The sequence below is a fragment of the Rhineura floridana genome, chromosome 2 (assembly GCF_030035675.1).
Source record: "Rhineura floridana isolate rRhiFlo1 chromosome 2, rRhiFlo1.hap2, whole genome shotgun sequence".
Classification (NCBI taxonomy): domain Eukaryota; kingdom Metazoa; phylum Chordata; class Lepidosauria; order Squamata; family Rhineuridae; genus Rhineura; species Rhineura floridana.
The window spans coordinates 188,620,851-188,643,975 of NC_084481.1; the positions used below are offsets into that span (position 1 = coordinate 188,620,851).

At 39.6% G+C, this 23,125-nt stretch overlaps 1 protein-coding gene across 1 annotated transcript in view; it reads left to right on the plus strand.

Annotated features, from left to right (window-relative positions):
- The window catches only part of MIPOL1 (mirror-image polydactyly 1), a 295,370-nt gene that overhangs the window by 155,758 nt on the left and 116,487 nt on the right, over positions 1 to 23,125 (plus strand). The window contains exon 11 of the mRNA XM_061611676.1: positions 18,187 to 18,294. Within this exon, the coding sequence (XP_061467660.1) occupies positions 18,187 to 18,294 (108 nt within the window). The remainder of the gene's footprint in view (positions 1 to 18,186; positions 18,295 to 23,125) is intronic.

The window sequence follows — 23,125 nt, forward strand, 5'->3', positions numbered from 1 at the left end:
AAAGAGTACAGTGAAGGCACCTACCTGATGTCAATAGGCAGGGAGTTCCAAAATGTAGGTGCTGCCATACTAACTATTTATTACAAGTGCAGAATGAGCATTATGTGTGGAATGAGTATTAATAGCAACAGTTCTGCAGATTGAGGCAGTCAAGGAAATGGGCCTTTATTAACCGTTTATTGCAGGAATGGGGAACCACAGGGCCAGGGCCAAATGTAGCCTTCTGGTGCTCTCTTATCTCCCCTTGGGACTCACCCCAAACCACACAGCCGCATGAACTACACCTGTCACACCATCAATTAATCATAATACCCAGGAGTTTCTCCTTCTTAGAAGAAATTCACCTAATTTTACTGAAGCACCTTTCCTGTGTTATGGTCAAAAAGCTCAGTAAACAAACAAGCCAGTTTATACTTTAAGCAAAATCAAGTGGACAAGTTCTTTAGGCTGATCCCTATCTAAAAGCATCCAAAACTAGCATGTTGGGGAGAAAGACTTCACTAACTCAGTGGAGAGACACAAACTTGGCAGCAGCTTACTTGTAGTGAAAGCGGGGAGCTCTTCCCCGTCTGCTCTCACTGTCCTAGGAGTCAATCCCCAGCCTTGGGCAATTGATCCCAGCAAATCCTGGTTTGCCAAGGTTGTGCACGTCAACACCAACCCTGCAAGGTAGTACTGCCACCACCCTTCAACTGGTTAGCTACTCTGGGGCAAAGGGAACCCCAGAGCCCACTTAAACACCTGAGCCTCTCAGGACCAGAGTCTAGATACACTCCTGGCTCCTTCTGAAGTCTTAGGTAAAAACGTTTCTCTGTTACACGGTAGTTGTGGTCAAATGGCAAGGACTGAATTTAGGAACTGACCACTTTCTCTGGAATAAACACACGTTGGTTTAAAGTAATTAAAGTTTATTAAAAAGAAAATAAGAAAAGCATAAAAAAGGTTACAAAAAGCAAAAAGGTACACACAAATAATTTGTAGCAGCAAATTGAATCCTAAAACCATACACCCAAACGGGTAAGGTGTTTAGTGACAAAGGTAAAGGAAAGTTTCTTGGCACAAATCAAAATAACAAAGCTATCTGCCTTAGCTATACTTACAAGAGCATAGGATCTTTCAATGGATAGCCTTCTTCCCCTCAGGGAGTTGCAAGTCAAGATGTAAATGGAGCCACAACAGAACATCACCATAGGCAAGGTGGTGCTCCAAAGTGGGAACACAAACCCAGAGTTCTGAGCCTCCTCTTATGGAGGAGAATTCCCTCCCAGCCGGAGACAATTAACCAATTAACATTTTCATCAAAGGGATGAAAAAACAATGTTCCCACAGCACCTGGCACCTCCTCTTGGTTTCCCATAACAAAGCAAGGAGTTTTACGGCCTTGACGGAACCAGGCCCCTTCCACTGATAAGAAGGTGCAAAAATACTGTAAGCAGGTACAGCTGTGTTATAAAAATTACCAAGTCACAGTGATGAAAGAACATCAAAGATTTAACTGCTTGCTAGCAAGCTAACAAGGAAGATGTCAAGGGGAAGAATTCCCCATAAGGCTTTGGGAGTTAGCCATTTTAACTGCAGGCCAGAGTAAGACTGGCAAGCTGGCATGACATTACTTGCATTGCATGCATAAGATTCGACATTCAATCCCTGGCATCTCCCGTGAAGAAAGATCAGGTCACAGGTAGAGACCTCTGCCTAATGTCCTGGAGAGCAGCTATCTGCCCTTCAGACAGTACTGGGCTGGTTGGAAAAATGGTCTGACTTGGTATAAAGCAGCTTCCTGTGTTCTTCCTCCTAATCCTCTATTTCCCTATATGTAGGGAGGATTTTTTGTGTAGAAGCATTCAAACATGGAAGGGAAAAACTCAGACAGCAAAAAACCCCAGCGCAAGAGGCGAGAGAGGAAGAATGGATCCATCCATATTGTGAAACCTCCAAGAATTTCATTTGTCTGTCCCGTCCAACTTCACTGGAACCAGCATGTACTTTGGATCATTTCTGATTGCAAGAGAGTTTGGCTTGATGGGATTTGCTTTCTACCCAGACTGCTTGCCCCCTAAGGCATGTTTGCACCTGAAGAAATAATTTTAGGACTCTCACCCGATGAAAGAATTCTTAAATCAGTGTCAATATTGTGAATTTAAATCAGTCAATTTATCAACTTTCCTCTTCTCCCAGGCATATTAACGTGTTTTTAAATTGCTTTTTTAAAATGTGTTAGAGAGCTTCGGCTATGGGGCGGTATATAAATGCAATAAATAAATAAAATAAAAACTGGTTCTGCTGAATGTATGAACTAACCCAGAATATGTGTGGTTGCATCCTTTAAGTTCAATCATCTACTACATTGCTATTTCCATTAAGACCATCCCAGTTATAAGCATGTGTTTTGAAAATTGCTTTATTATCCAAGTTCGTTAGAAGAAGCAGTTGTTCCAAAGCACAGAACACAACTTCTCAATGTTTTTGTTTCAAGCATACTATAGAATTTTAGTGTTGATACTTTCCACAGAAGCTTCTGAGTGTTGCATTTTCAGTTTCTTGCAGCCTGTCTACTATTAAGTAATTTTGTTAGCATTTAAAGATGTTTTAGGGAATACACATTATACAACAGGACCAGCTAGAAGAGATACTTAAGCAGTTGACAGCTGAACTGAGAGCACAGTATGTAAAAAGGCAAACAAATATTTGTGTACCATATGGAGGCACCTGCAAACTGCTGATCTGAAAAATAATTACTGAACAAGAAGATTAATAAATGATTTGGTGGTGAATATGAGACAGTGATCCACAGTATTTGTTTCTTGAAATAATGTGCTGGTATTTTGCAAAGGACAAGAAACATTCTTGTCCTTTTGTGTTATAACTGCCAACTTAACATTTAGGCAATATTCTTGTTTGCATATGGATTCCAAGAAAATCCATTGAAGCTTATTTCAAAACCAGCTCATTAGAATGACAGATTGTTTATAGAATTTTGTTTTCCTGTCCATCAACTTACATTGGTGGCATTCAACCAAGCAAGAGTTACAGTTATACAAAAAGGCTGCCTGTGTTTATCAGCTCCTTCTGCAATAATCAAAGATTCTTTTATTGCAGTGCTGAGAAATCATTAGACAAGAAACAGATTAAGCTAAATGATTGCTCTAAATTTATTGTAGAGGGGAAAATGGCAGTATACTTTTTCTGTGCTCAGAGCCAATTGAACTCCGCAACAGAGAGAGTGAGAGCGCTAGTGTGTTTATAGCTGATATTTAGATCTTTAGGTTGTGATTTTAAGAAAGGGCATTTTGCATGTGCCCCATTGCTCCCAGTTTATCATTACTTCAACATTTCCAGAACTAAATGTTGATACTGAAAATAGGTTCAATTCATTTGAGTTGCCAATGAATAAATTATATTAGTAATAATTATTTTTTCTAGTGATGTGCAGACACCTTCCCATCCACACTAAAACTAAGTTGGTTTCTGTATTTGGCAAAAGAATCCTGGCCCAGAATTGGATCTGGAGCAGATTAGGCTCCTTTTATGGTGCTGCCAGCAAACCTTCCCCAGGACCTCCTTTTCCCTTATTTGTGGGAGTTGGGATAGCTCATGATAGGTGCCATGACAGAGCCTTAGATGGTGTCATGAGCATCTGTCCAGCATCAAGAGAAATGAGAAATGGCGAAAATGAGAAATGTTAACTTCCCATAGATGACAACATCTCTATACTCAGGCATGAGCATATGCAGCAGCATCCAGGGATGCCAGGAACCACAGAAGGTGTAGTTTGCATGATTCCCAATGTCTCTGAAAGTGGCCATGCACATTTTGTGGAAATGTCTAGGGATGCTTGAAACTATGTAAACTGCATTTCTCAAAGCTCCTGGCTGCCCTGGAGCCTGACACACATCTTTGCAATAGCATGGGCTGAAATCAAGTCATTCCTATTGTCACTATCACCTCTGTAAAAATGAATTAGCAAGGAGGATTTCAGGTGAGGATTGGTCAAAACAGACCCATTCTAGTTGTGGCAGTTAAGGCTCAGAGAATAGAGACTTGCTAAGAATAACTAGTGTCTTTGCAGCTGAAATTTAGATTTGAACACATCTACCACCCTGAGCTTCTTGGAAGGAAGATGGCAATACATCTATCATAGATTTGTTGTTATGTGCCTTCAAGTCGCTTACAACTTATGGCGACCCTATGAATCAGCAACCTCCAATAGCATCTGTCATGTACCACGTTCAGATCTTGTAAGTTCAGGGCTGTGGCTTCCTTCATGGAATCAATCCATCTCTTGTTTGACCTTCCCCCTTTTCTACTCCCTTCTGTTTTTCCCAGCATTATTGTCTTTTGTAGTGAATCGTGTCTTCTCATGATGTGTCCAAAGTATGATAACCTCAGTTTCATCATTTTAGCTTCTAGTGACAGTTCTGGTTTAATTTCTTCTAACACCCAATTATTTGTGTTTTTCGCGGTCCATACTATGCACAAAGCTCTCTTCCAACACCACATTTCAAATGAGTTTATTTTTCTCTTGTCTTCTTTTTTCACTGTCCAAGTTCTACATCCATACATAGAGATTGGGAATACCATGGTCTGAATGATCCTGACTTTAGTGTTCAGTGATACATCTTTGCATTTGAGGACCTTTTCTAGTTCTCTCATAGCTGCCCTCCCCAGCCCTAGCCTTCTTCTGAGTTCCTGACTATTATCTCCATTTTGGTTAATGACTGTGCCAAGTTAATGATAATCCTTGACAAGTTCAATGTCCTCGTCAACTTTAAAGTTACATAAATCTTCTGCTGTCATTAGTCTTCTTGATGTTCAACTGTAGTCCTTCTTTTGTGCTTTCCTGTTTAACTTTCATCAGCATTTGTTTCAAATCATTACTGGCTTCTCCTAGTAGTATGGTATCGTCTGCATATCTTAAATTATTGATATTTCTCCCTCCAATTTTCACACCTCCATCTTGGTCCAAACTCACTTTCCATATGATATGTTCTGCATATAGATTAAACAAATAGGGTAATAAAATAAACCCGTCTCACATCCTTTCCGATTGGGAACCAGTCGGTTTCTCCATATTCTGTCCTTACCGTAGCCTCTCATCCAGAGTATAGGTTGTGCATCAGGACAATCAGATGTTGTGGCACCCCCATTTTTAAAGCCTTCCATAGTTTTTCATGATCTACACAATCAAAGGCTTTGCACAGAGTGATATCCTTCTGAAATTTCTTGCTCCGTTACTATAGATTGAAGTTGGGAAGTTGGGAGACCAATTCTGCCAAGCACAGCCCCTCCAAGAAATTTCTGACTTATGTTGCAGATAACTTTGTCCTACAGAAAGTGGAGGAAGCAGCCAGAGGATCAGCTATCCTGGACTTCATTCTAACCAATAGAGATGATTTGGTGGATGAAGGAGCAGTTACAGGAACTCTGGGGGAAAGTGACCACACCATACTTAAATTCTTGATTTTAACAGAAGCAAAAGCTGAGAGTAGCCATACGCGCACCCTGGACTTCAGGAAAGCAGATTTTAATAAACTCAGAACAATTGTAAGTACGGTTCCATGGCAAGCAGCCCTAATGAGAAAAGGAGTCCAAGATGGGTGGGAGTTTCTAAAAAAGGAAATTCTGAAAATGCAATGGCAAGCAATTCCAACAAGGAAAAAAGGGGGGGGGGAAACAGCAGAAGAAGCCAACGTGGCTTCACAAAAAGCTTAGAGATGACCTGAAAACAAAAAAGGACACATACAGGAAGTGGAAAGAAGGCCAGGCCACAAAGGAAGAGTACAGGCAGGTATCACGGAATTGCAGGGATGGTGTCAGGAAGGCTAAGGCAGCGAATGAGCTGAGGTTAGCGAGAGATGCTAAAAGCAACAAAAAAGCTTTCTTCAGGTACATTCATTGTAAAAGAAAGAGAAAAGAAATGGTGGCACAGCTACTCAATGAGGATGGCAAAATGATAACAGATGACAAAGAAAAGGCAGAAGTGCTCAATTCCTACTTTGGCTCAGTTATCTCCCAAAAAAGGATCTGTGACCCTCCCCGGAAACATGAAGTAGAAGGGGCAAGATTGGAGCTTGAGATTGATAGACAAACGGTCAAGGAATACCCAATCACTTTGAACGAGTTCAAATCGGCAGGGCCTGATAAACTTCATCCTAGAGTATTGAAAGAACTGGCTGAAGAACTCTCAGAACCGCTGTCTATTATCTTTGTGAAATCATTTTATTTTATTTATTTATTTTATTTTATTACATTTTTAGACCGCCCTATAGCAATAAGCTCCCAGGGCAGTGTACAGCATAATAAAACAGGTTAAAATACAAAAACACAATAAAACATAATTAAAAATTTTCAATTTTAAATTCAAATTTTTAAATTTTTAAAATGCCTGGGCGAAGAGGTAGGTCTTTACCTGGCGCCGAAAAGATAGCAAAGAAGGCGCCAGGCGTATCTCATCAGGGAGGGCGTTCCATAGTTCGGGGGTCACCACTGAGAAGGCCCTAGCTCTAGTTATCGTTCTCTGTGCCTCCCTATGCGTTGGGACACGGAGAAGGGCCTTCGACGTCGAGCGCAGCGACCGGGTAGGTACATAGCGGGAGAGGCGTTCCGCCAGGTATTGCGGTCCGATGCCGTTAAGGGCTTTATAGGTAAGAACCAACACTTTGAATCTGGCCCGGAAACATATTGGTAGCCAGTGCAGCTGGGCCAGGACAGGTGTTATATGATCAAATTTTTTTGTCCCAGTAAGAATTCTGGCCGCAGCATTCTGCACCAGCTGAAGTTTCCGAACCGTCTTCAGAGGTAACCCTATGTAGAGTGCATTACAGTAGTCCAATCTAGAGGTTACCAGAGCATGGATAACTGTGGCAAGGTTCTCCCTATCCAGATAGGGTCGTAGTTGGGCTACCAGCCGAAGCTGGTAGAACGCATTCCGTGCCACCGAGGCTACTTAAGCCTCCAGTGACAGGAGCGGATCTAATAAGACCCCCAAACTACGGACCTGCTCCTTTAGGGGGAGTGTAACCCCATCTAGGGCAGGTCGGACATCAACCATCTGGGCAGAGAGCCCCCCCACCAACAGCATCTCAGTCTTGTCAGGATTGAGTCTCAGTTTATTAGCTCTCATCCAGTCCATTATCGCAGCCAGGCAGTGGTTTAGTACATTAACAGCCTCACCTGAAGAAGATGAAAAGGAGAAGTAGAGCTGTGTATCATCAGCATATTGCTGGAAACGCACTCCAAATCTCCTAATGACCTCGCCCAGCGGCTTCATATAGATATTAAAGAGCATGGGGGACAGAACTGAACCCTGTGGGACCCCATATTGGAGTATCCAGGGACTCGAGTAGTGCTCCCCAAGCACCACCTTCTGGAGACGATTCTTGAGGTAGGAGCACAGCCACCGCCAAGCAGTGCCTCCAACTCCTAAGTCCGCAAGACGTCCCAGAAGGATACCATGGTCGATGGTATCAAAAGCCGCTGAGAGATCAAGGAGAACCAACAGAGTTACACTCCCTCTGTCTTTCTCCCGACAGAGGTCATCATACAGGGCGACCAAGGCTGTTTCTGTACCAAAACCCGGCCGAAAGCCTGATTGACATGAAATCATGGAGGACTGATGAAGTGCTGGATGACTGGAGGAGAGCTAATGTTGTCCCTATCTTCAAAAAGGGCAAAAAGGAGGAACTGGGGAACTACGGACCAGTTAGCCTAACATCAATCCCTGGTAAAAACTCTGGAGCAGATTATAAAGCAGTCAGCCTGTAAGCACCTTGAAAACAATGCAGTGATTACTAGGAGCCAACATGGATTTATGAAGAACAAATCCTGCCAAACTAATCTTGTCTCATTTTTTGATTGGGTAACCTCCCTTGTAGACTGTGGGAATGCTGTGGTCATAATATATCTCAACTTCAGCAAAGCTTTTGACAAAGTGCCCCATGATGTTCTGATTAGCAAGCTAGCTAAATATGGGCTGGATGGAACAACTATCAGGTAGATCCACAGTTGGCTCCAGAATCGTACTCAAAGAGTGCTTATCAATGGTTCCTTCTCAAACTGGGCGGAAGTAACGAGTGGGGTACCACAGGGCTCAGTCCTGGGCCCAGTGCTCTTCAACATTTTTATTAAGGATTTGGATGAGGAGGTACAGAGCATGCTTATCAAATTTGCAGATGATATGAAATTGGGGGGCACAGCTAATACCATGGAAGACAGAAACAAAATTGAAAGGGACCTTGATAGGCTGGAGCATTGGACTGAAAACAACAGAATGAAATTCAACAGGGATAAATGCAAAGTTCTATACTGAGGAAAAAGAAACCAAATGCACAGTTATAAGATGGGGGATACTTGGCTTAGCAATACAACATGTGAGAAGTATCTTGGAATTGTCGTTGATTACAAGCTGAATATGAGCCAGCAGTACGATGTGGCTGCAAACAAGGCAAATGCTGTATTAGGCTGCATTAACAGAAGTGTAGTTTCCAAATCACATGAAGTATTAGTTCCCTTCTATTCAGCACTGTTTAGGCCTCATCTTGAGTACTGTGTCCAGTTCTGGTCTCCACACTTCAAGAAGGATGCAGACAAACTGGAACAGGTTCAGAGGAGGGCAACAAAGATGATCAGAGGACTGGAAACAAAGCCCTATGAGGAGAGACTGAAAGAACTGGGCATGTTTAGCCTGCAGAAGAGAAGACTGAGGGGAGATATGATAGCACTCTTCAAGTACATGAAAGGTTGTCACATAGAGGAGGGCAGGGATCTCTTCTCTACCATCCCAGAGTGTAGGACACGGAATAATGGGCTCAAGTTGCAGGAAGCCAGATTTCTACTGAACATCAGGAAAAACGTCCTAACTGTTAGAGCCATACGACAATGTAACCAGTTACCTAGAGAGGTAATGGGCTCTCCGACACTGTAGGCATTCAAGAGACAGCTGGACAGCCATCTGTCGGGAATGCTTTGATTGGGTACACCTGGCGCCAACATTACTATCTTTTCGGCGCCAGGTTAAAACCTTCCTCTTCTCCCAGGCATTTTAATATGTGTTTTAATATGTGTTTAATATGTGTTATAAACGTTTTAAATTTAATAATTTTTAAGGAAGCCCATTTTTACTGTTGTTTGAATTTGTTCTAAAATGTGTTTTATTGTATTTTGATATTGATTGTTGTGAACTGCCCAGGGAGCTTCGGCTATGGGGCGGTATATAAATTTAATAAAATAACTAAATAAATAAATTTGGATTCCTGCATTGAGCAGGGGGTTGGACTTGATGGCCTTATAGGCCCCTTCCAACTCTACTATTCTATGATTCTAAGTCAGAGACATTATCAAGGAAGAATGCAAAAAGACAATACCTCTATACCTACAATACCTACTGCCGCCTTGGCTCCTAATGGAGAGAGAGAGAGAACCCTCAATGGATGACTGATGAAACTCTTACAATGGTTAAAGAAAGAAGGAAAGCAAAAGGAGATAGAAATACGGTCAGAACCCAAAATACAATAATACAGCGAGTAGTACATAGGGACAATAGTTACTGTAGAGAAATAGAAGAGGATAATAAAAAGTAGGACAAGAACCCTATTCCAAACTTTAGAGAAATTAAAGGAAAATTTAAACCAAGAGTAGGGGTTTTAATTAATCAACAGTGGAACACACTGACTGACCGAGATAAAATAAAAGAAAGATGGAAGCAATTCACTGAAGAATTATATAAAAGAGATGCAAGGATGACAGATACATACATGGAGGAACCGTATGATGAAGAACCAGAAATTTTAGAATGTGAGGTGGAAGCTGCTCTTAAAACACTTGGAAGAAACAAATCACCAGGAACAGATGGCATACCAATAGAGATACTACAAGTTACTGAGACTGATACATGCAGGCAGACACACAGGGTGGTTTTCAGTGCTCTTCCTACTCAGAGTAGACCCATGGAAGTTAATAGACATGACTAACTTGGGTTCATTACTTTGAATGGGTCTACTTTGAGTATGACTTAGTTGTTGTGGTTATTATTATTATTACTATCTTCAGTCAAAAAGCTCCCAGAGCAGCTTAAAAATGTCAGTGATTAGGCAGTCTCTGCCCTCAGGCTTACAATCTAAAAGACACAACACAGAAGGAAAAGAGATTGAGAAAGGAGGATAAGAAAAATGAATTCTTGGAATGGCCTGCTGGAGTGGAAGAATTTCTAGGAGATAAGATGCCTGATGTTAATTATTTTTCAGCAGAGTTGATAGAAATGTCCTGCAGTACCACCTCTCTCCTTCTCCTACATATATCCTGATGGAATGATTGCTGTTATGCATCATATCCTTCAAACCAGGTACGATGTTAAAACAAGAAGTGAGTTTGCTAAATCATCATTTTTTAAACTCACATTGGCTACATCAAGACATAACATTAAGGTTTGGTATTATGCAAATGAACCTAGCCTCCTCCCACACTTACAAACTCCTCCCTCCCCTCCCATGGTACAGACACAAGAAAGAGATTAGAAACTTGAGCTTCTGCTTTACATTAACCGCACTTTAGTGTGTCATCCAAATGCTAAACAGTGGTTCATCTTAACTGTAGTAAGTAAAAACAAGCTGGCTTCAAAAACAATGGTTTGAAGTTGGCTTGTTTTCACAAACATTGTTTAAGATTAACAATGGTTTGGTTGGGTTTATACAGTAAACTGGAGTTAATCCAAAGCAGAAGTGAAAGTTTACAAACTTCCCCTTGCTGTTGCATCAAAAAAGAATATGATTTAAAGCGGAGACTAGACTAATTCCTTTAATACTAAACCATGGTTTAACATTACATCCAAACCAGCCCATTAGCAGCAGCTAATCATCCTACTCATTGAAAGATGATTTCAAGTTTCCATGCCTATCTGCATAGCCACTGCAGTTTATGGCAGAGGCAGTGCTGGCTGCATGATGGGATAAATACTGACAGTATTTATCTGTATTTACATGGCAGTGGTGATCAACTGGCAGACCCATCTAGGCAAACAGTTGCTTCTAACCTGGACTTTCTAGTGCTAAATAGAGAGCCTGGATGCTTCTGTGCAGATGCAGAAGTCTCTAGGGCAGGGTAATCACGTTGGCTCCCCTTGAGTGGTGCATGACTTCCTAAATATTCACCACACACACACACCAGATTGGCCTTTTTTGAGGTTCCCATTCTCCTGGCTTCTGATCAAGATGTGGAAGACTATGTTGAAATTGTGGATCAGATGCAATCAGTGCAGCACCCTCAACTGCAGAAGAGAGTGGTGAAGCCCGTTATACAAGTGTAATTATTATTATTAGTGGTGGTGGTAGTAGTAGTAGTATTTCATTTCCAGTCCATAAGACATAACCAAAATAAGTCAAAATGATTAACATTCATTGAAAAAAAATTCTGCTACATTTGTGAAGGGACTGTTAGAACCTTGGCCTTTGTCAATTGATATATATGACCAGCAGATAACTTGTTCACATCTAGTCCTATGCTGGAAATTAATGAGAAATTTTTCTGTGCAGCACTAATAGGTATTGTTGGAAATGTTCATAGTTCTGGGATGTACAAATCATCACTCTGAACCTTTTGAAGCCCATTGTACTACAGTGGATGCCTATTGTTTGAACAACTGAACGAAGGTGCATTATCTCAGGTTTGTAAAGTGTGCTTGAGCATACTAATCTACTACCTTGAGTACTATTTATCATCTTACATGCTTTGTTTATAAATAATTTATTTGAATAAGAGGCATGAAATTAGAAAATTGAATGAATAATAGCGCCTCCATGTAAAACAGAAGCCTCTTATTTATATATGAGGGACACTTTTTAAATAAATAAATAAATCCTGAAGGATGAGTAAATTATTTTTTTAAGTCTAGTATGAAATCACACACAAGACATCTGATCCAGATTTAAAAGTAATTAGAATTTACTTCTGCCGAAACAAGTTCAATGGAAATAGAAGACAAGGCTGAGGAAAACATGGCAGGGAGGACTAAGGTAAAAAAGAATGAATGAAAATGTACCCAAATGTACTATCTAATCCAACCAAGTAGTTTTCCCCTCCACAAAATTCCAGTGTACCAAATGCATATTCTCATGGTTTGCTAGGACTAGCATACTGTTATGTCTTTTTGAAGGTACCATAGCTGGTGGTTGAGTGTAAGGAAGTGAAATACGCCGACTTGGATCTGAACATAAGTTAAGTTAGGTAGGTAAAGACACAGCAGGAAAGCTGATGCATAGTTAAAAAATAGCTTCTGCTTCTTTCCTGCCCTGCTGCTGGTGCCCTGCATACCAGGAGGTAACCCATGGCTTGGCTCACAAATCATGAGCAGCGAGCCAAGAACAATGCTTAGTTACAGCTTGTGGGTTGCTTGGAGCAAGATAAACCATAAGCCTGAGTTTGCACATAATGCTAACCCAAGCTATAATGTAGCTCCTGGTAGTGCAGTAGGAGCAGGGGAGGAGCAATATGGCCACAATTTTCTCACTGTGTCCCAGCACACTTGCTTGTTCATGCTAAGTCATAGTTTGGTTTAGGATTATGCGTGAACCAGGCCACTGTCAACTCAAATGCAATGACTTGGATCTGCTCGTGCAATGGGTCTTTCCTGCCTGTTCTTCCCACTGCAGCTTCACCTGAAGGTTGGGAGCTCTGTCAAAATGGCATGGGAGGACTGAAACAGGAGGGCCAAAACCAGCAGAAACAGGGAGATGCAAGTAGTGCTTTTCAACTCCTGCAGGACAAAATTGGTTCTAAGCCAATATGCTTTTCATCAGTTTGATATCACTAGATATCCTTAGCTTATTTTTGGTTCATGAAGCATCTGAGTTGATACAAAAAGTTTACTGGTTAGGGATATTCTGAAAGTGTGTTCTGCCAGCAACATATCTGTCTTACAGATTCAGCTGAGAATTCTCAAGTGTTGATTAGTTATGAGGGACTATTATGTACATGCTTGTGTGAACCAGTCAGTCAGGATACAGAATTATAGGTCAGGCACTGTCGATGACAGGCCTGTGACTCCTACCCAGCCTGGGGGAGGGGAAGATTGGTTGGTGGTGTTCCCCCTGAGTGACGGGCAAGAGGAGGAGTGTTGGAGTGGCACTGTTATCTTCCACCTGACAGTGTGGGAGGCATCTACCACTGGGCCTTAGCTTGTGATTTGTGGCCCTCATCTCCCAGCTGCATATTGTGTCAGTTGATGGTACTAGGTTGTGTTTGGGTGGGCAGGTTGCAGGGAGATGCTGCACCCATTTCAGTGGTGGTGGGCAGGGGAAGGAGTGGAGGGACTGACCACCGTCTGGGGTGCAGGCCTAGATGTTTGGTCCCTGTCCCCTATTTCAGCCCTCTCATGTCCCTGGAAGTTACTGGTAGCTTATCTGCAGAGTCCTCTGGTCTGTTGTTGTTAGTGAATGCCAGGTCAGTCCATAATAAGACCATACTCATCCACAACTTGATCATGGATTAAGGGGCTGACTTGGCATGTATTACCGAGATTTGGATGGGGGAGCCTAAACTAACTCGGCTATGCCCCTCTGAATACTCAGTACAGCACCAGACCAGATTAGGGGGTCGAGGGGGACGTTACTATTGTCCACAGAAGCAACACTTCCTTCACCAGAAAAACTTGGGATCTTGGGATGGGATTAGAGGGTCTGCATCTGGTGTTGGGCCAGAGTAAGGGGAAGAAGGAGGGGGGACCCCAAGATGCCAAAAAAGGAGAATTGCTTGATTAAGAAATCCAAATCGGTTTATTAAAAAGAGGAAAGAAGCCCAGAGTAACAGACTGGGGATGCTGCTGGTCGAGCTGACCAGTCTGTTACCCAGTGGCATCGCTGACTGAGCTGGCTGAAGTGGTCTCTGGCATGGTGTTGGAAGAACCCCAGGCAATAGTCCATGCAGAGGCTGCCGTTGGGCTAGCATGGGCGTTCATGGCCTCCATGACAACCATGGGGTTGTATCAGTGGGATTTGTGCTCCAGTTCTGTTACTGGAGGCCCAGATAATCTCAGTGGTTAGAAGTGCCTTTTATCAGCTGCGCCTGGTTAAACAACTACGACCATTCCTGGACCATGAAAGCTTGACAGGCACTGGTGACATCAAGACTGCATTACTCCAATATTCTCTGTGTTGGGCTTCCCTTGCACTTGACCCATTAGTTTCATTGACTTGACTGCCATTAGTTTCAGTTCAGAATGCTACAGCCAGATTGCTGATGGGAGTGAGACCCTGTTAGCATATAACACCTCTGCTCAGGGACCTGCTCTGGTGGGCCATTTGTTACCGAGCCAAGTTCCATTGGTATCTAAAGCCCTTATCAGCTTGGGACCAATTTACTTGTGGGACTCCCTTAACCCATATGTGCCCACTCAAATGTGTTGTAGGATTGAACTAGCAATGAATTAATCCAATAAATTACAAAAGCACAACACCTGTGTGAATCATGAAATGGTTGTCCTTTGTATTTTTAATTAAAAAATTACTCCCATGCATTTTAGTTTAGACTAGTTACCTCAAAGGTCTCTAAATATTGGTGACATATATGAAGGGTTACCTCATTGGTCTATGAAGAGTAGCTCTCCAGGGTTTCCGACAGGAGTCTTTCCATTCCTATAAGGCTATGTCAGGGATTGAACCAGGGAATTCTAGCAGGCAAACCATGTACTCTGCCACTGAATTATTTCATCACAAAATTACCTGATTTTTAAAAAAATTATGTCCCTTGAGAGAGATGAGATATTGACTGATTGTCAACACATGCATTGTTTGTTTCATTTTGGTAATGTACTCATTGTTCCAGGAAACTTTATTTTGGAAGGTTTTGCATGAAAGTGCCCTAAGTTCCATCATAAGCTCCATTAACCTTCATGCAAATCAAATTATATTTTGTGCTCTTAAGTGAGAGATGTTTGCCTTATTTTAGTGAAATGTTGCATTGTATATTTCTTCATCCTATTGTTCAAAAACTGATATTTATTAGGAGCAAGCCAAATATACAAAGTTCTCTTTGAGTCCTCAACAGCTTCAAATTCTGACTGGATTACAGCAGTGAGAACAAGTAGTATTTAATCAGACCTTTTGAAGCTTCTGATTGGCAAGACACTGGAACTGCGTTGCATTTTTCCCCTAAGTTGAAACGTTTCTTTTCCTAATCAAATAAAAAATTTCAAAAAATGCAGATGTTCCTGGGGTCTGACCTCTACCAAAGTTTTTCCTTTTTTTCTGTCCTGAAATCCAGGAGGTTTAAAACGGCTGGGCATTATAAAAATAATCACTTAAGCACTCTTGTTGACCGTTTGCCAGAACTGTAGAGCAAAGACTTCACAGTTTTTAAACGAAGGGGAAAAAACTTTAATTCAGAATAATGGCGTAACTAAATAAATCTATCTAGACCATCATGTAGTGGAGAAAAAATTAATTCTTTTAAATGGAAAAGAAAAGGATAAAATCAATTTAGATAAATACAAGTGTTTCCAAACATCTGCTGCTCAAAGTACATAACTCACATTGACACCAAAGGTTGGTTTGTGTTTTGACTGGAAGAGTTTGATATTATTTTTGTCTGCAAAGGAAGGAGTAGTGTAGCATCCAAGTGGTGAGATATTTGCCTCTCAAGCAATCATGAATTTGGGACAAGGGGGAGACTGTTTTTTTTAAAAAAAAAATCACAGTGAAAACTGCTTGCTTTCTTTGAGGGATTTTTGGGTCAGAAACTGTCCTCATGTGCAGATCTTTCAAAAGAAAATAAAGAGAAGGAGAACAGAATAATAAAACAAGTTGGAAAACTTAAACTGTCTTTGTCTGGAGCATAGAGTTGTATTCCAACATGTCTATTGATTTTCAGTTTTGATAAAAAGATAGGATGTACATTATTAAAATGAATAAAAACTTTAGCTACAACTGAAAGTTCATAGACAAAAAGCAGCTTTGAGATCTGAATAAATGGTTCCTGTTTACTCTCGTAATCATGCTATTAATAAACATAACTAGTCTCTTTCACTAATAGCCTGAGCCTATGCATGTTTACTCACAGTCCCTCTGGGTTTGATGACTTGTGACCAAGTAAAAGATCAGTCCAGGCTATCCTGCATGAAAGCTATTTGAAGTGTGCTGCTGATAGGTGAAGGGTGTCAGTGGCATGGGAATCCTATGTGCAAGGTAGCACATAGGAAACTGCCTTATAACCAGAGCTTGGAAAAGTTACTTTTTTGAACTCCCATCAACCCCAGCCAGCATGGCCACTGGATTGGGCTGATGGGAGTTGTAGTTCAAAAAAGTAACTTTTCCAAGCTCTGCTTATAACAAGCCGCATCACTGGTCCATCTAGCTCAGTACAGTCTACACCAGTGATCCCAAACTTTTTTCCCCCATTGGACCACTTGAAAATAGCTGAGGGTCCACGTAATGATTTTTTGACCTGATGTAATGATCATAATGCGCTATGCTAGATGCTGCATGATTTTAAATTATATTTGTTTTCTATCTCATCACTCCATTTGCATCAATCCAGTTATCACCTTGGGCAGCACTAAACTAATAGTCAATAAAAGCGATAATTGTTCCAATCCAGTTCAGAGTTAAGCATATTTAATTTTCATTGGTTTTAGCAGGACCTAAGCATTTGCAACTGTGCATTGGCCTCTAGCCAGTCTGCACATCTGGATGTTGCTTATGAGAATAAATAGTTCAATATGAAAAATGTCTTATTTTCCACTAAAATCTGTTCTTGCTTATTGGCATTCATAAATTGCTTATATTGAAGCTTTGTTAATTTTGTAATGTTATTATCCACTGGAGAAGAGATTTGTACTTATTCAGAGATTAACAGATTTTATATATCCGTATGTATGTAAAATCTCCATTAAATCACATACCTCATGGGTGATATCCAAATGTGGTGTCCGACTTCTGCAACGGACTTCTGCTTATGCAAATAGACTTGCCCTTTCTCTCCTCCCCTTGCAGTCCCACCCCCTGAAAAATCTGCTCTGAATGGTTGGGTGACCCTCTGGATCAGAATGAAGGGAGTGTGGAGGACTGCATAGGGAAGAGAGAAAGGGGAAGTATCACCATGGCCATTGGCACGTCGTTGGGTCTCCCCTGCCCCCATAATAGCATGATTGTACCCCAAAATGGATTTTCCAAAGGTTCCTGACACATATCCAGAAATGTGTCATTCAGGTGACAACTGTTGAATGCCCAAATGTTAAGCACATATTATTATGGCATGCTTTTCTTAACATTTTCTGGTAAACAAACTGTTTTACCGTGTTGATGTTGCATAACTATATGCTTTCACGGGTACCCTTCTTTCCTTTTAACTTTTGTGGTTGTTCTCCTCTAGATACCTTATGAATTTTGGGTCTTGAATTTTTTTCTTAGGATTTTTCCCTGTAAGCAAGCCAGGATATCCAGAGATTGCACCTCATATCCTTCTTGAAAATTGGTTTAACGACCAATTGGTTAAATGGCCATTTGAATGCATCCAGCATTTTGACCTATATCTTGATTGCTTAATTCTTTGAAGCATGCTCCATCACACAAAAAATTAAAAATTCTGCTATTCAGTACTAAACTCATTATTATGAACACATGCTGTTTATAGCTGTAATTTTAAATGGCATGAGATAAGGTGGCAATGAGTATAATCTATTGTTTCATTTGTTGTTAAGAAGCACTGTATAACATTGTGTCTGTATCTTCCAATTCAACATCTTACACTACAACTTTTCTGTATATAAAATAATCTAAGTCAATATGAGGACAAATGTTTGTGTGTGTGTGTAACTGTTTAATACTAAAATTGGTCTTCATTCTGACTTAATAATTTCTCAATAATTTATGTCATCTTTCAGATATTTTGCATTCCTCTTCAAAATTTGCATTTTTGTCCATGAATAATTATACCACAAGAGAACAAATAAACCAAAATCTGTGTTATCTCATTTCCTAAATCACAATATGTTTAACTGAAATTTAACTGTATAATATAATATAATATAATATAATATAATATAATATAATATAATATAATATAATATAATATAATATAATATAATATAATATAATATAATATAATATAATATGTTTTATTTATGCTAATTCATTTGGCTTGCTGGAGGAGAAAAGATCTGTCCCAGCTCCTTTACTTAATGGGATTCTTTCCTCGTTGCAGTGCAAACGACTGGAGCAGGAGCTTCATCATATGAAAGAGCAGAACCAGACTTCTGCAAACAACACGAGACATCTGACTGCTGAAAACAATCAAGAACGTGCTCTGAAGGTAAATCTCCATTCCTTCTTGCAGGCAAATTAAGGTTGTAAGCCCTGGGTGCCAGCTTTCTCTGCTGCATATATCAGTTGTGTACATTTCAGCAGAAGTGAGCTGCGCTGTTTGCCAACAACCCCTTCTTTAAACACAGATACAGCACCCTTCTGTTATGGTATTATTTTGTGGTGTGTGTGTCTATGAGCACAACAAGATAAAAACAACATATTCTCCAAATTGACCGGCTGTGTTATGGTAACTAACATTCAATTCACACAGATTCTCTTCTGGCAGTATTATATTTCATGGGGGGGGGGGGGAATTGTCGCTGTTTGTACCAGCGGTAACTGTACAAAATGAATATTTTTAAAGAGTGTCTGTTTGATATGCTTCAGGTAGTGTGTGCTATATTAATAAGATTGTTGACCTATCCTAGTAGTGACCACATAGTTGATACTGATGTTTGCAAAAGGGTAGCTTATGAGTCCTTGCCAGTTTCAGGTGAAAAAAATCTTGTCAGAAAGGCTAAAAGGGAGGTGACATAAAAAGGAGGAGGAAGAGAGAAGGAAGAAGGGGAGGATAAAAGGGAGATGAGTGAGAATATTTGAGAGGGCTTTATACTTTAGTTTTAGAAAGGGCATTTCATTGCACCACAGTATTTCTTTAATATATACTCTTAGGACCAAAAGGAGCAACAGTTTAAAAGAATGTTTTTAAAAGTTCCATCTACTTCCCAGTCACCAAACATATGTAAAGAAAACGAAAGAAATATGTTTGGAGCCTACAGTTTTTACATTACTTTAAACTTGTATTCATTTTTCACGTTGGTTCTTGTTAACTTGTTCTGAGGATCAGCATTTCTACTGTCTATATACAGTTGTTGCCATTAGGGATGTGGGAGAAATTTGATTCAGTTCACATTTAAAGGTAAACCATCCTGATTTACGCTTTCCGAATTAATATGTGAACCAAAACACAGACATCCTTCAAAACACACTCCTCCAAATTTTGCAATGCAGTTTTCTAGCCAAGTAATGTGTACAAAAATGTATTTACCACAGTAAAGTGTGTATAAAAATGCATATAGTAGCAAAAATAGCATACAAAAATGGGTTATATTAGGGGAGATTGCATACATATGTGTATATTTGGAGAAATTCACACTGAAATACTGATGAATTTTAAAAAATAATCTCCAACTGGTGTAGAAAGGTAGAGAATTTAAAATTGGAAAAATGAGAAACTGAAATTGACAGATTTATCCAACCCTGGGCACCATTAGTAAATGGACTCATGAAACTGAACTGGTTGTTTAGACTTACTTTTAGAGTACAGTGATTATGCAACTTTCACAACGTAACAAAGAGCCATTCCTAGTTTGGGTGTCATGGGAATGTCCAAAAAGCACTTAGATGAGAGGAAATTTTAGGAAGCTGTCAAAAAAACTTTGTTCATCCTCAGATATTCCATGTGCTTTTATTTTATTTATTTAAAATATTTCTATCCTGCCCTTCTACCCTATTACAGGGAATTCAGGGCAGCTTACAATAAAATCAAACACATACATAAAAATTGTACACAATAAAGATCACAAAAACATTTTAAAAAATTACTTATTCTTTGATTCAAGGCCAGTATTTATCATTCTAAAGGGCTAAACTATCAAACTGGCACCCAGTCCTAAATATTTGTGCATGCGTACCTGCTTGTGACACTAGAGTAAAACCTCTCAAAGTTGTCACATTAGATATTTTAAAGTTATTGTGCCACAGCAGTCGTTATAACCTACCCTATGCACTTTTGCACTGTAGCCCCAGCCTTAAGATTGGGCTAAAAGCTTGCATGTATTACTGCAAGACATTTGAGTTTACATTCATTCAACATTGTGTGCAAGCATACAAACATAATCTGAACACAAAAAGTCTGCAATTTTTCTCCTAAGCAAAATGTCTACTTTACAACATATAATATCTGTCTCTGAGATTTTTTTAAAAAAATTTCAGTCTTTCTAAAGTATTGTGGTAGCTTTCAATTTGGCTAAATTAGTTAGGAAAATTTAACCCATATTTGTATTATTTCTTCCACGTTGAAGAAATTTAGGTCGTATTCAACGTAACAATAAGCAGATTGTTCCGTCGGTGCAAGGATTTCTTCATGCATGATGAAATGATCTCCTTCTCTTCTCCTCCTCACTCCCACTAAATCTGTCCTGGGAGGTTCCCCCAACCCTCCATTTTGCTGTCACAAAATGTAATTGAATATTGCCCCATATTTATTTATTTAATTCCATTTATGAATCACTTCCTATGAAACATCTCAAATTATATAACAATTAAAATATCAACCATAATACGTATATAAAACAATTTCATATATAAAAACAATTTTAAACACAATACAGATGCAAATAAAATCTGTTCTTCAAAGACTTGTTGAAAAAAGGAAAGTATTCCGTTGGCACCAAAAAGACAAGAAAAATTGCATCTGTATGATATGTGGAAGGGCATTCCAAAGGGTAGGTGCTGCCACACTACTCTTTATATATTAATCCAATTTTGTTTCTCTTGGTATTCATCTGCTTTATCCATTATTTCATCAACAGCAGGTATGTGTACTAAGTATTGTAGGCTTGGCATTGGAAGTACAATATAGACTGAATAGATTGAGAAAATGGCCTCCTGATGATATCTTACAATTCTTAAAGCACAATATAAATATGTTTAATGTGATTGATACTACTTGTGGCATAGAAACATTCAAGTTTCAGGAACATCAATTGTTGTAATTTCTGAAGTAGACAAATCACTGTACAGATCACACATGTTGCCACTTTGAAGATCAGAAACCTCACTTTTCACAAATAACATGAATAGACTATGGTCGTAAGTTCAGAAAACATCTGAAAATGGCCACATTTCGTTTTCTTGAAAGCCCAAAGTATAAGAGTCTCTTGCACAGAAACAACTAGCCAAGTGGCATTGCCAAGTGGTTCACTTGGCCATTTTGCCAAATAAGAAAAACCCACACACATTTTAAAAGTAGCATGCTACTTTGTACGGTGAGATTTTGATTCAGCTGATATTTACATATGTGGCTCTCTTTACACAAATAGTACTATTGACTCATTTGTATGAGTAATTTTAATTGTATGCGTAAGTGTCTGTTTCACTGGAGATGAAAGTACATATTAGCAAGAGTATTCTTTAGCTTGTTACCAAAGACAAACGGATTGAGAGCACAGCAGCCTTTTTCTTTGTGGTTAAGAGAAGGAGACATTTGGTCAAGGAAAATATATTTCCAGAAGCAAAATAGATTAGATATAAGTGCTGAGTTAATCTCAGTGTACATTAAGGCCTGAAGGAAGGGAGTGTAATATAAACGTTTAATAATAGCTTGTTAGATTATATGTGCAAGCACATACACCTGTCTAGAAAAACATTTCAAATGAATAGGAGGCAGTACCTTTTCAGTTTTTTTCTAGTCTTGTCCCAGGTTTGTTTTTTAAGAATCAAAACTTTTAGGTGCGTGGGATTTTCCAGCCCTATACAGAATTTGCAGATCAAAATGTTTAAATAATAGTAATAAGATGGGGCAGTCCATACCTTACTTTTACTTCTGCATGTCTGTATGTTACCAGTTTTGTAGACAAAAGAGAGATGTCACTCAGCACCTTGAAAGTTTGGACTAAAACCCAGAGCAGGTTCCACTGCCCCTCTGATATGCAGCCACCACTGATGAAATGTTAAATATCTTATTTGTTTTAAAGTTGTATTGTTCTATAGAATCACAACAGAGCATGTAGTGGCTCTCATGACGGATCTGAATTTCAGCACAATCCTATATGTGTGTACTGAGAAGTAAGTCCCATGAGTTATTAATTATTTTTACTATGTTCTCTCCTCCAAAAGAGAAGTGCACACCAAACGTTTGGTTGTGGTTTATTTTTGTTAATATTATATGTTTATCTATTTCTTCTTATTCATCCACAATGATGTTCTGATGTTTATGTAAAGCCATTATTCTTGATAAATGGACAATACTTTAAAATAATAAAAATTGTTTACAAAAAAACAAAAAGCAGTTTACTCCTAAATAAGTATCTATAGGATTGCAGCATTTGAAAGATTACACTATTATTCATGTATGGTACATAGCTGCAGTGTATCTGGGGCTTTAAAGGGGGCCTTTTAAAAGGTGCCAGTAATGAACTGTATTATTTAGGGCAGGATCAAACTTGGGAAGCAAGACCTTTTTTCTTGTGGCCCCACAACTGTGAAACTTGCTTTCCAATATGTCCTTGACTTTCTCTGTCTGTGTAATTTTAGATTATTAATTCCTGGGCAAAAAAAAATGTTACACATAAAGCTTTGTCAGCCATTTTTTGTGAAGGAAATGAACTTCAGGAGGGATTTTTCCCAATTAACTTTGCCAATTTGGTGCCCTCCAGATGTTTTGGACTACAACTTCCATCAGCCCAATCAGCATGGCCACCTAGGGTACAGTTGATGGGATTGTAATCCAAAACATCTGGAGGCCACCAGGTTAGCAAAGGCAATTAAGAGAATTGTCTCCACTCACCCTCCCAGAAAAGTTTGTATATTGGGATTGGTATTTATTTTAAACATAATAATAATTAAAAAATCTGGAATCGAGTAAACAGTAAAGTAGCTACACTTTCAGATTAAACTCAGGCTGATTACAATACCAAGCAGATCATGTGGACTGTAGAATTGCAGAGATATTTTCAGCTAAATGTAGAGCAGGGAAGCAAGAAGTCCTAATGTCTTACACACACTGGTTGAATATACATTACCTGGTAAAAGAGCCCTGGCATCATGGTGGAGAA